This window comes from Octodon degus, unplaced genomic scaffold, assembly GCF_000260255.1.
Source record: "Octodon degus isolate 3935 unplaced genomic scaffold, OctDeg1.0 scaffold00213, whole genome shotgun sequence".
NCBI lineage: Eukaryota > Metazoa > Chordata > Mammalia > Rodentia > Octodontidae > Octodon > Octodon degus.
The window spans coordinates 573097-587983 of NW_004524789.1; the positions used below are offsets into that span (position 1 = coordinate 573097).

Consider the following 14887-nt stretch of genomic DNA (forward strand, 5'->3'; position numbering starts at 1 on the left):
CTCACCGTGCTCTTGCTGGGTGAGAGCTGACGTTTTGCCGGTTCCGGCCCAAGAGGTGGGCGGAATGGGGTTGGGGAAGCCCGTTTTTTCTATCTAGACGCCCACTAACACCTTATGAACAATGAGGCGCCAGTGACCCCCCATCCCTGTTCTCCAGGGCATGCTCCTCGGGGCGGGTGGTACATCCCCCGCCCCAGGAAAAGAGCAGTGGAACAGTTCACGGCCTCTGGAGTTCCTGGTCTTCCTTCCTTTCCGGTGATAAACGGTGGGGCTAGAAGCCAGTTGCTGCTCGCGATGCCCTCCCTACCCGCCGTCCCAAGCTCCTATCTGAGCTCTGTGTGGCCCCAGTTTCAGGACCAAATGTCCCGTTGCTTCCCCTAGAAACCTAGCTAGAGCGCTAAGGCAGCAAGATGTACACCCTATGTTGGGGCGCAGACCCTGTGGATGCCTGGCTGTCTTGGATCTTCCCTGTCACGCCAGGGAGGAGCTGGGTTAGCGTGAAAACCGCACCTTCCCGGGTGCGGGTGCTTTGGCTATGATTACTGGGTGAGGTCCCCAGGATCACGGCCCAGAGGCCCGCTTTACAAGCTCCGTATATCAGGGCAGCACCCAGGAGCCAATGCCCCTTGTCTTCGTTACCCAGAGGCCTAACCCTGCCTCCCCAGTCTCACCCCACACACCCAGAGGCTCCAAATGTAGTGTTCTCTTCCCCCCAGTGTGAGCGAGAGAAATGAAGCTGTGAGTTGAAAATCCTTTCTGGGTTCTCCTGAACTGTACGCAGCAATCTCCTTAGCCTTCCCCTCCAATCCTCCTTTGCACTGTTGCACTTCTGAGGACTAAGGTTTGCTTAAGGGTGGTCTCCGCTATCGAAAATACATGTTCTTGTGCTCAGGGACCACAGATGCTCTTTGGTCAGGAGCTTCCCTGGAGGAGTCTGCCTCCTCAGTGCCCACGGTCACGCAGACACATTCTTCTTCCCCTTTCACTTCACATCCAGACATCCCTTGCCATCATTTCCTTGCATCTGCTCCTGTATCAAATCCCGTGCCCCACCCGCCCCGCCCGGCGCAGCGCCCCCTCCCTCAGCTGCGCTCGCCTGGAAGCAGAAGGGACAGGGACTGGCGGGAGGTGCGCAGAGCTCTCCGGGCTGCCAGTGCTCGCTGCGCCTGGGGAATTGGGCTGTGGGCGAGGCGGCCCTGGCCGGCCTTTATCGCTCCCCCGTTCGTCTTTTGAAACTTTATCAAGGAGTCTCACCACTCGCTGCAGACGAGAGCAGGGGGCGGGGGCGAGGCGCCGGCAGCGTGACGAGGCGCTCCGGTGCTGAGCGCTTCTGCTCCGGGCACGCATGGCGCCCGCACACGGAGTCTGACCTGATGCAGACGCAAGGGGGTTAATATGAACTCCCCTCTCGGTGGAATCTGGTTCTGGCTCCCTCTGCTCTTGACCTGCCTCATCCCTGAGGTCAGCTCTTCATGGTGGTAAGTCCATGGACCAGGGTATGGGGTGGATTTTTGGAGACGGAAGCCAGGACCGCACTGGCCACATAGACCTTACCACGTTCCCCGCAGCTTGGCAGTTGTGAATTAAGGTCTGAGCCCAGACAGCTACCCTCTCCTATCCCAGCATCCTGAACTGAGCCCCTTTGCTTTTCTTGTAACCTATTACAGCTTTGACAACTCAAAAAAAAAAAAAAAAAAAAAAAAGAAAAAAGAAAGAAAAAGAAAAAATCACATACCCCTTCAAATGAGAGCTCTGATGTTTGGGTATTTGGATCCAGCTGAGCGACAGAAACATCAGTCATGTTCTCACCTCGTTGAGAGACTCCTTAGCCTGGTCTCTTGCTCTAGCAGTGTGTATATGCACATGTGCGTGTGTGCGTGTGCGCGTGTAAATTCATCTTGAAAACTATTAACCATCTCCCCCACCCCAGTGTTCTCAAGAAACTTGGCTAAGGATAAACCAATTCAAGCAGTCAGGAGCTGTAGAGCCCAAAGCTTGTGCTTTTGCTTTATTTCCTGTCCTTCCACATTCCCGATGTTTCCTCCCAGTGAGGCAGAAGAACATTTTGCTGCCTACAAGTAGAAACTATAGTCTTGATACAAAGCTACTGCCCTGAGGTGTCCAAAATGTTGCCCTGCTTGAAACTGTCACCCAAGAAGTAACTTTGATGCTGTCCTTAGTACACTGGTTTACAATATATTTATTTTGCATAGTGATGGGCATAAGTAAAAAGTTTTAAAGGCATAAGCCTGACTCTCCAGAAGCTCTCCCCCCGTCTCTGGGCTGTCTGATCTTGGAAAGAGATGGAGCTGAGAACTCTAATTTTTCTTTCCCTCATATTTCAGAACTGATATTAAAATACTTAGGAAAAATTGGTTAGAGTGGGCTATTTTTCACTGGCATTGATAAGGAATCTCAGCCAAAAGAAAGAATAGATCAGGGGATGTTTGAGGAAGGCTGTGGAGCTCTTCACCAGAACAAGGAAAGCCTGGATGGGAAGAGAGGGTCAGTTCTTTCCTAAGCTTCCTTTGAACAAGAGGGTGTGTAGCCTTGACATTGCTGACACAGGATCAAAGATTGATTTATCAGACTGACCATTTTTCAATAAAATGAATTTCTGTTTCCATGGGTGTATAAACATTATTTATTGCTCAGGCATTTTGTCACATTGTCTCTCAGCTGTCACTTAAATATATTTTTTGGAAGTCACAGCTGTAACGATTTTATGATCATATAAAATAATGAAAATACAAGAAAAAGACATTCTCCTTGTTTGATCACTTCAAAAAACACCTATGGCAGCTTGGGTTTATATAAAAGGTACCTTTCTAAACATTTCACAACTAATAGAGAACATCTGGGTAGGGATGATGATGTAATTTTTTTGTTAAAGTTTCTTTTCAGAAAGTACTTTATGGAGCTATAACACTGTTTGATTCTTCCAAACATTTAGTGTCCTTAATAACAATAGAAAGAATTCTTTTCCAAAGATTTTCTATAAAAGCCAAAAACAACTAGAAAATGGAAATATTTAAAGGATTCTTTAGTAAGGAAAGAGCAGCGTGTCTGAGCAGAGTGTAATATCAGATACCAGCAGGTGTAGATTAGATAGATTCAGATAGTTTTTAAGACATTAGGTCAAATAAATAGGATTGAGGAGCTTTTAAAAGTCGACCTCTCTCAAAGCCAAGTCCAGACACATGGTGTCACACAGAACAGAATATTCTTTGGGAAAGAAAATCCCTCAGCCCCCAGGGAGCACAGCCCCCATTCACTTCTCTGGCTGTACTGCATGCAGATCTTGCTTCTGTCACCTGAGTGGAGCATCGTGCTGTGGTGCTTGCTTGTTTTATGTAGAAGAGACACTCATCACTCCATTTAGGGCAGCCTCCTAACAGCTCCCTCCCAATGCCTCCTTGCCTGCTGCTTTCCTGAACGGAATAACCATTGATTCCTAAGATCGTCAGATGCATGGGGCATTCATATTTGAAGAATGCTTTGAACTTGGCTCTCCTGGTGAACAGTGGGCCACCCTGGCTACTCAAATTGCTCTTCCTTCTGTATTGGCTCCTCACAGGTACATGAGAGCTACTGGTGGCTCCTCTAGGGTGATGTGTGACAATGTGCCAGGCCTGGTGAGCCGCCAGCGGCAGCTGTGCCACCGCCACCCAGACGTGATGCGTGCCATTGGCTTGGGAGTAGCGGAGTGGACTGCAGAGTGCCAGCACCAGTTCCGCCAGCACCGTTGGAACTGTAACACCCTGGACAGGGACCACGGCCTCTTTGGCAGGGTTCTGCTCCGAAGTGAGTGTCCTCCCTCAACCCCCTCTGTGAGCTGCTCACACCTCTCTCCGTTTATGGTCTCCAGAGCTCTCCCTCATTCCGTCCATTTCTTCAGCTTGTGCCCTGTGGGGAGTATTGCCTTACCTTACATGTGACACCTTGGAGAAATCGAAGGATATTTCTAAAGTCTTCCCAGGTCCTGGTCCTACAAGACGACATATGTATCTTTGCACTTCTTGCTAGATCACTTAAACTATGCTTGTCCCTCCAGGGCCAGATTCTGTACTGAGAAGAGAGGCAGCCATAGCACTCTTGACTTTTCTCCTTGTCTTTCTTGGGGCTTGAACATTTCAGAAGAATTTGAGCAGAAGATCAGGATGGAATACTCAAATCTTTTATTAGCCAGATTTTCATAATTTTCTTTTAAAACCTACGAAAGTGTTATAAAGAAGCAGAGATAAGTATTTACCATTTATTCCTATCCTGTCATTTGGCTACTTGGCCTTGGATCAATCTGTGTCTAAATTAAACATTTTCAATAGATTGTAAATTCACTAAGGGCAGGGACTAGCCTGTGTTCCCTACAGTTTGCTTGGTGCCACATACACTACAGGTCATATTCCTTTATTACAAGGAATGACTTGAACTTTTAGTGAGTGCCTGTTATTTTCCAGCTCCATTTGCCTATTCATGTATGTTTGTGGAGGTTTATTTTTTTGTTTTTGGTGCCGAGAACCAAATCCAGGACTTCCAGCTTGCTAGGCAAGCATTCTACCACTGAGCCAAATCCCCAGCCCCCTTGTACACGTTTGAAGTATCTAATAATTATATTTATTGTGGTGAGTCAGTATAATAATTTATGAAAGACAGGGATAAGAACCATGTATGTGGATTTATTTTTCCTTAGAACATTAAACATTATCAAATTATATAATAAACTTTTTGAAAGTTCTGAATATTAAAAGTAGTTTGCTAACTAGTATATAATCAGAAAAAATTAATTAAAAGCTAGATTTTACTTTCAAATAATACCTATCCTCTAATCTGGCACAATTAGCATTATCTATGAAATAACATGGCCAATTTGCTATTGGGAATCTGCCTAAAAACACAATAGCTTATGTGCAAACCCCAGAAAGCGGGAACTTTACACTTGCTTTTTGCCCACCCCCACGCCCCATTCCCAAGAAAATCATCCAGGCTGTGCACTTGGTAATGCTTAACAGAGGGTGTTTCTATCATGTAATCATCGCAGCCCTAGGGTTTTATGAGGCCAAATGCATAACTGAATGTCTCTAAAATCCCCCATGGGCGTAGTACTCTCAGTCTTAGAGTATCCCAAAAGTTAATTTACTGTGATATTCTGTAATTTTATTCTCCAGTTTAAGAACTGTATTCTTCTGCATTCCTTTTGGAGTTTCAATATGACATCGCAAATTTTTGAAAGGATAATAGTAAATTTCAGCTTCATGGAATTTTAAGACTTCACCTAGATTAGCTCACCACTGAATCAATTAAAGTGTTAGGACTTGTCAAAGAGAATTTGCAAGTATCTAGCACAAGTAATCTTGAGATATTTGCAGGCTCAGAATATTAAAAGATGTATAAAGATTTTTCTTAATAAAATTATAGCCATTTTCCAATGATTTAAAATTAGATGCACTTCTCATTTGTAGAATGATCACCTCACCATCCATTATAATGTCTTTATATTAAAAAACTCTTTAGATCACAAATCAAAGAAAGAAGTGTTGATTGTGATTCTAAAGATAGTATATCTGCAAAAGCTGGAGTTGCTGAAAGAGACAGGTTAGAACTGAAGGAAATATAACCAGCTTGACTTTGTCTGAGATCTCAGGTAAATAAGAGATTCCAACTTGCACTTCTTTCTGATTTCTTTTGTGTCCAGCTGAATGCTTTGGCAAAGTTTTCAGAACTTCAAATACTCACGCTACACAGTTTCTTTCCTTTCTTCCCAGAAGACCAGATTCCTTCCCAGACATTTATGCAGACTCCGGTGACTATCAGTGACAATTTTGTGTTGGTAATAAGAGGGTTGACCTTGGCTCAAAGCAGCTTATCTTGGAAATAATCATGAAATTCCAATAAAGTTAACTGAAGATTTTTACAAGTAATTGCTTAGAGAGAAATTTGCATATTAGAGTTTTGAATTCTTTTTAAACCCAAATATGCCTGGTGAATAGAGAAAATGAACAGGAAAGATGTTGGAGTTACTAAAACATCCCATCCATGGTTAGGGAGAAATGAAGTACATTTGTCTGCTTTTCTTTAGAGAGCCAGAGCAAGAAAGTACAATGTTTAGGAACATTCGTAGTTTTCTTTTTCAACATATAGTCATTAGTTATAGGCAGAGACAACTGCAAAAAGTTCTTCAAAGCAGGAGTAATATACTTCCAGAATTCTAGAATAAGCCTTATGAAACAAAAGATTGATTAAGTCTCATCTTTGTAATATAAAAATAGCCCTCCCCAAAACCAGAAAACATTTTTAAAGAGAATTTTACAATCCATGACCTTTCAGCAACATTGAGGCCATTAGTGAGATTGCTATAGAGATTGCTGTCGGGATAGCATGCATTGCTACCTGGAATAGCATACAGATTGCTATCCCAGGTAGCAGTCTCTAACTTAAACAAAGACTTTGCCTGTGTGCTTGGGCCAGGGAGATGGCTCAGTAGAATAAGTGCTTTCCTAACAAGTGCAACGGCCTGAGTCCAATCCCCGGTTCTGAAAAAAAAAACAAAAAACAAAAAAAAAACATTGCTTGACTTATTGCTATCCAAAAATAAGAGACGCTTCCATATTAACATACTAGAAAGTATAAATATCACCATTTTGATTTAGATTTTATTCCATTTTGTGATGGCCTTAATAAGAATCAGTTTTTCTAAGAAGCCCAGGATCAAAATTTCTTTTGTTACAAAGCCAGCTCTTGAGATGTGCTACTATTTCACACATAGCATTTTAGTGATTCATCTGAAGCACTTAACTGAAAACATCTTAAGGCCCTATCTACAAGATACTGCAACATCTGCAGAGAAACATGAAAATCCACCGATGTGCTCAATTTTTATTTAAATAAACAAACATCTATCTATTTAGTAATCCACTTGAATAATAAATGACAAAAATTTAGAAGGGTGGTGTTTTGCCTTGAAATTATTTATGAAATGTAGCAGATTATGATTTTTTTCATCCAACGAGTAATGTAATTGTTTACAAGTTATACCAGGATGCATTCAGTGCCTAGAAAATTTATCTTTACTGCTTTTAAAATATGTCTGGTTACTGACATACTTCACATCTTCTGTGCCTTTCCCCCAAAGAGACCAGCTCATAAAATTTATCAGGCAGCCTTTAAAAAAAATAAAGTAGTGCTAAGTATATTAAGCATTTAACAATTTTCACTCCATATTATATCTCTAAACATGGACAGTAAAACAAGAGTTTAGAAGATAAATGGAGTAGCTATGAACAGGGATTTTCACAAAATGGATATTGCAAATGTGTATAAGAAAACTTTCATTTATCCAAAAGCTGCTACCTGAGATTAAGCCACATTTGCACCTATAGGTTACTTTTTTTTTTTTTTTTTAACATGTATCTCACTTCCAGCCAGAATATGCATGCTCCCCATAATAATGAGCTAGGACTCCAACACATCTCCATGATCACACATTCCTCTCTGGAGAATACAACCTGCTACCTATGGCACATATTCATCTCATTGATTTTACCTAGCTGTAGTGCATGCCTAAGCCCTTTCTTGATGTTTAGAAGTTTGAAAGATATTTCTGAAGGCTGAGGTAAGTGCATTTAATATGGTGTAGACATATTTTCCTGATTTCTAATGAGACTAGCAGAGCAAATATTGCAAATGACATATAATAAATTTTAGCACTGAATGACAAACGGAAACAAGCAGGGCTTCCATGCAAAAAGGTGGTTTGTTCTCCCAGCTGTGTGGTTCAAAAAGTCACACACACGTGTCTTGACATATTGAATGGCCAAATGATTCTCTGCTTTCTGCCTTGCATTGGCATTAGGTTGTCCAGTTTCTATTTTGATTGTTAATATATTTGCTGCAGCAACCATTAATAAAAAGGCATGCTAATAACAATGAAATACAGCTCTACTTGAAAAACGAGGTGCACATGGACCCTAAAGAGCCTTATATCTGTCACTATACCACAACACCGTGTTATGAGTTACTACAGATTATTAAAATAATTTAATGTAGTTATTGCACTGAAATATGTACCTTTCAGCCTGTAAGTGAAAGTAGCCTGTGTTCTAATAAAAGTTCTAAGAAAGCACCCCAAAGGGTTCTTGCCCGAGTCTAATTATAGGCGGTAAATTTGTTTCCTTCCAGAAAAACTAACGAAAAACTTTTCACTGTCTTTTACCTAATACTAGTGATTAGTGCAGGTGTTCCAAAAGAAAGTAAATTCCCCTTAATAGTTAGACATAGCATGTAACTCAGGGATATTGCACACTGCCTTCAACATCTCTCAATTACTTGTGAAAGTTGACGTGAAGCCAAAGCTCTCCAGTGTTAGCACTAGGGGCTGGTTACTGCCTAAATTCTCCTCCCATCTCAACCCCTAGATTTCTCTGCATCAGAATTTCAGTGTGGGTCAGTAAAATGCCCAAAAGTGTCCTCAGTAATGTGTGGAGATTCAGAAGGCATTTTGCTTTGGTTTTCCTACATTGGCCTCAGTCTCCTGCATTCAAGCAGTCCTCCCTATGCAGCCTGCTGAAAAGTTTGGACCACAGGCATGTGCAACAGTACTCATTTTGGAAGGTATTTTTGCAAGGAAAATTGTGGTATCTTTAGCTCTCAACCCTATTGTGGAATGAATAATGGAATTCTATATTATTTTATGAGTGAAGACACTACAGTTAGAAAAAATCCACTGCACTATTCTGTGACATCTATGGTCCCAGGTAAATAAAGGGCAGGCATGTATCTGAGACTCATGAACCAGTAACTGGGCAAGGGCTTTTTTTTTTTCTTTCTTTTATACTCTGTATTTAAGGAGAGCTGCCTGAGATAGCCAAATTAATGGAAATCTACCTTATGTGGAGATTCTTTATATTAAAGAGTGTCTTTTTTTTTTATTAATTTTGTTGAGAAACAGAAATGAGACAGTTTCAAAACTGATTAATAGGACAGTTTCAATAATTAATGCATTGCATATTGTTATCTTCTTAGTGGTTATCCATAGTACAAGATGCAGACATGATATCCTGTCCAAATACTATTAATACAAATCTTTCTTCTCATTGAATTAAGAGAAAGTTACCATATATCTATCCTATTTTGTATGTACAGATACAAAATGGTCCTTCATTTGTATCCCCTTTTTTTGTTTAATTTTGTTAGAGACAGGTATTCCATTGCCATTTAAATATTGTAGGTGCATGAATTCAGCAAAATAATCCAATATAGTCCAGTAGTCCATAATTGTAGTGGGCTATCCGTAGGACTGGCAATGTTAGAAGTTGTTGACTTGAGCCTTTCACAGCTCAGCATATTAATATGACTTTACTTTTTATACCTCGTTTTTATACTTTTTTGCTGGATTGTTAAGATCAAGATAAAGCAAGGCCTATATAACAAGAAGTGTAACTTTTGTGTCTGATAAGGTCAGTCAAGTCCCCTCAGGATTTGTCCTGAAACCTTGTACCATACTTTGTAGATCCTTTGTCAGTGTTAGCCATGTGGATGAATCATGGCCATTCTTGACCGATTTGCTCTTTGTGAAAGCCTGAGAGAATGTTTTCTCTCCATGTGATTCTCCTCAGGCACACTCTACATCATCGAGCACATTGCTCTGTGGCCCCATAATCTTCTTGATCAGAAAATTTGGGACACAACTGAGTTACATGATGTTACAGTGAAAGTTCTCCTATGTCCTGAGTCTTCACTGACCCTGAAAGGCTAGGGCCAAAATGTTGGCTGTCCTTTCAGCCCTTCCTTTTCTCTGATTTTTGGTCTGCAAACTTAGGTTGTTAACCCTCTAGAAGAGAAGCTTATTATTACCCTACAACATATGCAGTTGGGTTTAACCTCACTATCAACTTTACGTCTAAAGAGTGTCTTGGCTGTAGAAAAGAATCTTTCTAGACTACCAGTTTCAGAGGCAGATCAAGTATTGAACAGTCGCTATGTGAAAATTACTAGAATTAGTGCTCCCAGACTACTTTTAAGAAAATCATTTGTGTTTCAGGTAGTCGGGAATCTGCCTTTGTTTACGCCATCTCCTCAGCTGGAGTTGTATTTGCCATCACCAGGGCCTGTAGCCAAGGAGAATTAAAATCCTGTTCCTGTGATCCAAAGAAGAAAGGAACTGCCAGAGACAGCAAAGGCATCTTCGACTGGGGTGGCTGCAGTGATAACATTGACTATGGGATCAAGTTTGCCCGAGCATTTGTGGATGCCAAGGAAAGGCAGGGGAAGGATGCCAGAGCCCTGATGAATCTTCACAACAACAGAGCTGGCAGGAAGGTATGGAAATGCAACTGTACCCATTTTGAGGGCCAGAAGGCCTTATGAGTCACTTACACAGAGCTTATCTTATCTTGCTAGAATTGATAAAATGCTGCATAGGCACAACTTCCCATAGCCCCCAGGCCAGAGCTTTTTGCTCTAAAGGACTACCAACTGTATTTAAAGAGCCCCGCCCATACCTTTCTTCCCACAGCTGAACTGAGGGAGTCTACCCACTGCTTTTGGCATTGTATTTAGTCAGTTGTTTTATGGTCCCTTTGAATTCTCTACCATCTTGGGTAGGAGGTAAAATCCATGGGTTAAGATAGTGCTTTATACTACAAGCCAGTGTTATACTGAATGCTTGCAATTAAACAATGCCAAGACTCGGAGTAAACCTGGGATGATGACACCCTCCTATAATCCTAGCACTTTGGGAAGCTGAGGCAGGAGGATCACAAGTTTGAACCCAGCCTGGACAGTTCAGCTTAGCAAGACCCTGTCTGAAAATTTAAAAAATGCTTTGAAAGGGTGCTATGGATGTTAGCTCAGTGCAGAGGTGCAGGCTCAATCCCTAGTACCACACACACACAAAAAAGGTCCAAATTTTCTCTCCCAAATTTTTCATGGAAGATTCAGTAGGCATAGTTCGTTGGGTTGTTTCGTAAAGCCAGACCCATCTCAGCTCATTAAACCCCTCACTGGGGTTGCTGGTCCTGGATAAGCGAGAGAACCAGAGGGCGGCCTGGCCCCTTCTCCTTTCACTCTGACAGCCTCTGGGCTAGGGGTGTCTGGCCCGTACTCACTCTCTGACACCCATTTGTTAGATGGAGTACTGGAGGCCTCGAGCTGCTCAAGTGACGCAGTAGCAAAGTCAGGACTAGAACTCAGGTTTCTTCGCAATTAGAATGACCAGATCTGAGGGTCACATTTCATGCCTTTGAGTAGAAAGCACAAACTGGCTGAGCTAAACAGATGCTTGGTCCGAGCCGTTATGGAATAATCTAATTGCTAGTGGAACGAGATAACCATGATTTGCCTCTTATCAACACAACCGAAAATGTGCATGATATTAACCTATAAAGAAAGATCAGCATGAAATTGAAAGGCCCCAAGGGGAACTTTAATATAAAAAAGAATAGAAAAGAATGCAGATTTGTTTGGATCTGGAAAGAACAAATATCTTTTAAAATAAATTCAAAGGAAATAACTCTTGCTTTAGCTATGAATAAATGTGACCTGAACTATTTACAAATAGTACCTTTCTTAAACTTTTAAAAATAAACATTATTTTCATGAATTTATGAACTTATAGTGACCACTGCCAAGAATATAGACTATGGTTGTGCAATCCTGTGAGTGTTGGTAATTGCTGTTTGTGCAATGATTTAGATAAAAGAATTTACACTGACCTTTGCTTTGACCTTGATAGCACATGTACAAGTTATAAAGTGTGGTGCCTTTGATAGGAGTGTGCTGCTTAATTATTCCAGCAGGGCATACAGTTAGATTACTCTGTTTGGAAAGATAAAGGCATATGGTCTTACACTGTACCCAAAAGAATGTTGACTTATCAAAATAAATGTTAATTTTGCATAATAAGTCATAGATATTGAATGTTTCAACTCTTAAGACAATAGATCTTAGCTATTATATTCTAAGCCCTGACTAAACACAACTTTTAATGTAAATCACATGATTATTCACTGTGTAGAGGTGAACAGCTGTCAGGCCTCAGATATTCTCCTGCCTACTCTGCAAAACTTAGGAGCCTACTTTTGATTGGAATAAAAGTGCACATGCTGACTTTTTAAAATGTGGCTTTAATTAATGGTGGGTGGGCAGACTTTTTCAAGGAGATGCATGATGTCAGAGAGTATGAACTTTAATGAGAGTAAATGTATTGAGATAAACATGCGTCTCTAATTCTCTTTTTGTGGTCATTAGACCCCCATTTTTTACTCCCCCTTTGTACCAGCAGGTCTGTGGAATCAAAATGAGAACAGGCTGGGCTCTTGTTTCAAGGCAGACCTTCTGAGCTAAAACCTTCAACTAGCCTGTTCTAGAAAACCCCAGTCTACCAGGGATGCTACAGTGTCAGTCTGTTCTCCTCCTGCCCCTTTCTCTTTCTCCTCTCCTCTTTCCCCTTCTCCTTCTCCTCCTTCTCTTTTCTCTTGTTCTCCTCCTCTTTTTCCTCCTCCTCTTCCTTCTTTTTCCTTCTTTCTCCTCTTCCTTCTCCTGCTCCTGATCCTCCTTCTCTCTATTTTTTTTATTTACCACATGTCCAATATGAATATCTACTTTTCAAACTGGTAGTAGTAATGGTAAAGGAGGCCAATACCTTTTTAGTGTTCCCCCCTCCCGCCAGCTCAGCCTGCCCTGAGGGCTGGTGCGGCATGTGGTGCTGGCCTCCAATCTCCATCCCTTGTACCTGCCTAAGCTTGCATAAGGCTACTTTGGACTACTGAGCTATCTCACTTGCCCCAATACCTTTTAGTTAAAAGAAAAATTGTCTCTTACAAAATTGTCTGTTCAGCCAATACTAAAAGAATTGAATGTTGTCATTCGTATCAAGTCTTAATCTCCCCAATAGTTAATTAGTTCAATTCATTTATGATAGCAGCTGGTTAGAGCACCCTCACGTGTCTCTGCACTGTAATATCCTTTAGATCCTCTGTGCTATCATTTTTTAAATCAGTTGCCTTGTTCACTTGGGACTCATCTTTCATTAAGTCAGTTTTCCACTCTCAAATAGAACTGAAAAGATAAATCTGCTTGGCTCAAAAACAAACATTAAGGACCAGTGAGATAGCTCAGTGGATTAGTGCTTGCTTAGAAAAGTGCAGAGACAACGATTCGATCCCCAGGACTACAGGCGTGCTGCTACCACCCCCGGGGTGCTGAGCCTGCCACTGAATCTAGGTGTGGTGGTGCACGCCTGCAATCCCAGCACTGGAGAGGCTGAAAACAGGAGGATCACTACGATTCCAGCCTGTGTAATGAGATCCTGTACCAAATACATAAATTAAAAAACAAAAAACATTATTCTCAGGGAGGAAGTTCCATGGCTTCCTTTACTCTTTCCACGTCTAAAGAAACAATACTATGTAAACTTCTAAATTATATTCTGAGGTAGGCTTTGGCAAACTACAAGCAAAAGTGCCTGGTCATTACCCAGCATTGTTCCTTTCCATTTGCTTTTAAAACGCTTTTAAAGTAGTCCACTCTCGTTTAAGATGAAATAATCATAACTAATTTTTGTAAGAAAATAACTCGTGTATCCAAACAAATACTGCCCATTCAGCCACTCTAGAAATTTCCATAAAAATGTCAGAAATTCATAAAAACATTTTCTCCAGAAAAGTGTCTCTCATTATAGGAGAAACAGAAAGGACTCAGAATTAGAGATCAGAACACTTTAGCATTAATCATGCAATACCAGTGACTTTGCTGACTGGATTTCAATTACTGTCATAAGTAATGCAAAAAATAATGTGCGTGGTTTTATGGAAAGACAAGTTTAAGGCACATAGCAGATAATGTGGCATATAGTAGGTGCTCAGGATAAGGTAGTGAAGTGGAAGTTTTTTGTAACTCAGGAAAGAAAGCTTGGCATGACCCAGTGTGAACTGTTACTCAAAGTTCAATCAGTTTACTCCATCTGTTTATACACTCATTTTTCTGTACAGTCCAGCACACTAATAAAAAAAGGTGAAGAATATTTCCTAATTGATAGAGTACTGCTGAATGTTTTATAACAGGATCTTTCTGAAATCCCCATAGGAACATAAAATACTGTAGTATTAATATTTCTATTTTTCAGATGAGAAAATAGGCCTCAGGCAAATGAGAATGACTAACCCACAGTCATATAATCCTGTAATGCTGAGCTTGAGGGTTCAGACCCAGTTGTGTTTGCCTATAGGCATTTGTCTGTGTTTCCTTATTAGCTGTGTTGAGAGTTTCCCAGAAAGAGATAAGCAGTATTTCTATCCTTAATAAAAAGAATAGCAGATGTTGCTTTGAAAGGTAGATTTATTGATGACTTTTCCCCCTTCATATGTTTTCACAGATTTTTAAAATTAACATGCACCTATGTTTAACAATAGGAAGAAAGTTTTAAGTTGAAAATATAACTGACCTTATCTGAGGGATTTACAAAATTCCAACTAATGGCACTGTATGTTTGAAAGCACTATTTCTGTGTCTCCTTGGACTATCTCTCAATAGACGGCTCAATAGATAATTGATTAAGGCATTTACTTTGGTACTAAGTCAGATGTAAATAAAAAAAGAATAAAGTACAGAAACCCCTGACCATAAGAGACCAATTTTTATTCAGGGAGACAAAAGCTGTGTAAGTGCAAAACAAGGTTTGCTGAGTGGCATCATAGCAAAGTTAGCAAAGGGTCCAGCCGTGGGGGAAAGAGTTGGGCACTGGAGCTGGAGGTAAGATTTCCCATGGCCAAGAAAGGCCAACACTTTTTAGGATGAAGGGACTGAAAAACAAAGAGACACTGGAGGACAGTGTATCACGAAGTTGGGAAACATTGAGGCTGCTGCAGGAGAGCCCAAGACATGGTTAATGGGA

The 14887-nt window shown here is 41.1% G+C and overlaps 1 protein-coding gene across 2 annotated transcripts in view; it reads left to right on the top strand.

Annotated features, from left to right (window-relative positions):
- The first annotated feature begins 1101 nt into the window (after window positions 1-1101).
- Wnt2 (Wnt family member 2) overlaps window positions 1102-14887 on the top strand; it is a 59259-nt gene continuing 45473 nt past the window's right edge. The window contains exons 1-3 of one of the 2 annotated variants that reach the window (XM_004644853.3): window positions 1102-1478; window positions 3578-3804; window positions 10037-10314. In XM_004644853.3, the coding sequence (XP_004644910.1) occupies window positions 1396-1478; window positions 3578-3804; window positions 10037-10314 (588 nt within the window). In that variant the 5' untranslated portion in view covers window positions 1102-1395. The remainder of the gene's footprint in view (window positions 1479-3577; window positions 3805-10036; window positions 10315-14887) is intronic. The other variant, XM_023705058.1, reaches the window with a different exon arrangement.